Source organism: Achroia grisella, unplaced genomic scaffold (genome assembly GCF_030625045.1).
Source record: "Achroia grisella isolate CSIRO2021 unplaced genomic scaffold, CSIRO_AGI_Agris_v1 utg1920, whole genome shotgun sequence".
NCBI lineage: Eukaryota > Metazoa > Arthropoda > Insecta > Lepidoptera > Pyralidae > Achroia > Achroia grisella.
The window spans coordinates 1,226,504-1,229,236 of NW_026712695.1; the positions used below are offsets into that span (position 1 = coordinate 1,226,504).

The 2,733-nt window shown below is 28.9% G+C and overlaps 1 protein-coding gene across 1 annotated transcript; it reads left to right on the plus strand.

Annotated features, from left to right (window-relative positions):
- The first annotated feature begins 762 nt into the window (after window positions 1-762).
- Window positions 763-2,486, plus strand: LOC131841767 (uncharacterized). The gene is made up of 2 exons (XM_059190092.1): window positions 763-1,288; window positions 1,374-2,486. The coding sequence occupies exons 1-2, from the start codon at window positions 1,241-1,243 to the stop codon at window positions 2,469-2,471; spliced, it is 1,146 nt and encodes a 381-aa protein (XP_059046075.1). The 5' UTR covers window positions 763-1,240; the 3' UTR covers window positions 2,472-2,486.
- Window positions 2,487-2,733: the final 247 nt, after the last annotated feature.

Here is a 2,733-nt window from a genome sequence, read left to right on the forward strand (position 1 = left end):
ATACGAAGCTGGTTGAAGGAATATGTGTGATTAGAGCTATTTTTTGTCGGCTTATACACCATATAATTTAAATGGATTAACACTACTCTAGAAACCCCTATGCTGCTTAAAAAAAATATTAAAAACTAGCCTCACCACAACTAAGAATATCAAATTAGATACTGTTAATGTAATATTATTATTATTTGTTTATAAAACAATTCGTGTAATGATTTTTTAGATTATTTTTGTGTAATACGCATAAAATAGGAATTTGTAATTGTAAGGAGTTGCGTTAATTCTGTTGTTTATTATTTGCTCTCTAATCATTCTTAATTACAATTTCCATTAGACTAATGAAGTCGAGCAAGATCTATGCCTGGTAGCGTGGTGTTACAATAAATATTGGTACATAAAATATCATCTCATTTTGAGGGTCCTGAGCTGTTACGTGTATATTCATTGATTATAGTTATTTAAATATAGTTAAAACTGTGCTTATGAATGAAAATTATTAATTATATTACTAATTAGTAGCAATTATAAAAATACCTAAGCGTAATTTTTTGTGATAATAAGGAGTGTAAGATAATTTAACAAATATACTAAGTATTAATTATTTCATAGTTTTATTACTATTTTCGCACTCTATAGAAACATTTCATAACCGTGAATTCGTGTTCTATCATGTTTATTTATGAAATGCTTATATATATATATATATATATATATATATATATATATATATATATATATATATATATATATATATATATATATATAAGAAGGTCGAAAGGTAATTGTTTCTCATATTTATGATGTGGTGATTTCAGTAAAAGTAGCAATTGTCATTAGGTTAGGTAACCACTCTGAAGCTAAAAATCTTCGTCCCAGTATCACTAGATAGTCTGTAGTCTGATCAAGGAATAATTAAAGGATTTTTAGTTGTCTGATGTGACTAGTGACTACACAATAGATTGAGCAGGAATATTGTAGCACAATTTTGATAGAAGCTACATACAGTTGTAAAATGTAGTGGAGTACAAAAATAATAAATACAATTACTTTATGGCAGTGTGACAACAAATATTGAAACAAGTGGTTTGACGGTACCGTAACTCGTGTCGTGATAATTGGGCAAATAGACGTAAAATAACAATTTAAACGTAAGACGAGTAGTAACTAAATTAATAAGTCTCCCTCCTTCAGCAGAAATTATAGATATTATTACTGATAAATTGTAATCGTGTTATAGTAAATAATGATAATTATTCGTATTGCAGTTATGTTTTGTACTTTAATTGTACCGGTAAGTTTAATACTACGTATAAATTTTACGTATAAAAAAAAATATTGGGAGAGACTGTTACATATAATAGTTTTCATTGTTCTAGATATACCCTGCTTCATTTTTTGATGAATTTCGCGGAGCTGTATCGTCAGTCGAAGATAGTTTTGGCAAGTTGGTGAGTGACGTTGTTACTGATGTATCAGAAACTATAGGATGTACTATATTGGCAGTAAAACAAGTATTGTCTTTAAATCCGGTGTTTCATGAAACTTCTGATTATGATAAGAGATGTCGAGGGTCGACAGATCAAAGTACGGTGACTGAAGTAAATACCAGTTTTTCGCCGCAAATCAAGATTGGTAATGTTAATGAAAGATATTTATCTGACGGACTATCTCAACAAATAAAAGAGTCCATTGTGCAAGCTAACGAAACTGGATTCAATTTAATAGAAAGACACGATGCTCATAAAAAAATAGAGACCATGGAAGGCATACTTCAAAATGAAAAAAATCGTTTGCTGGAAATAAGTAATTTGTTTAAACGTGGATTCGATCATATGCCGCATGAAATAAGAATAAAATTCCATAATAAGCATTCAACTTCGGATGAACCTACAATTGAAAGTATTTGGCGTGATTTAAAAATTTTACGTGAAATTGAACATAACAACAAAAATAGTCAAGAAGCTAAGGAAGTTCGTCATGTTCTCGATGAAGCTTTAGACATTTTAAATTTAAACAAACCTGATGTCAATACGTCAGATGATGATAAAATCAAAAATATTGTAAGCGATTTAGAAAGTGAATCAAATAGAACTTTAAATAATGTAGAAAACCAATTTCAACAATGGAAAAAAGATGAACATATAGAAAATGTTGATATTGAAGATGTTACCAAAAATGAAGAAGAAAATAATGTACCCCACGTTTTTAAAGATTTTGATTATAAACTAACACACGATAAAAATAAACAAGAACTAGAGGAATCTTCGGAATCAAGCAAAGATAAAATTGATATTAACGATTTTTTCAAACTATTTGGACAGGACAGTAAATCCAAGAAGGAAGCAGCAGAAGATGCTACTCGGTTTGTCGAAAGTACGAAACATACAGATACTGTTTTAAATGAATATTTCAAAAAGAATAAAGATGTCGGTGTTAGTGTTTTTGATAATCCGGAACTTTTTAATTTTGATTAATAATTGGTTATATATAAATATATGACTACAAAATAATTTTATGGTAATTTTATATACTGGCTCATGACGACGTAGTGGCATTGGCAGTGTACATTATTTATTCTATTCGTCGAGTCGAGTTAAGCCAACCAATCTGAAAATATTTTGTGTACAGAATACAGATTCATGTATGTAGACGAATGCCGCGATGTCATATAAAAGAGTTTATTGAGTGAACATGACATTTTGTTATTAAAGTAACCATTTATTTATTTTTAAGTAG

What these genes read in the sequence shown, in the direction of transcription:
- LOC131841767 (XM_059190092.1), top strand. Translation starts at nt 1,241, where the DNA reads ATGATAATTATTCGTATTGCAGTTATGTTTTGTACTTTAATTGTACCG. An exon ending in TTTGTACTTTAATTGTACCG is followed by an intron (nt 1,289 to 1,373) that starts GTAAGTTTAATA and finishes TCATTGTTCTAG; the next exon opens with ATATACCCTGCTTCATTTTT.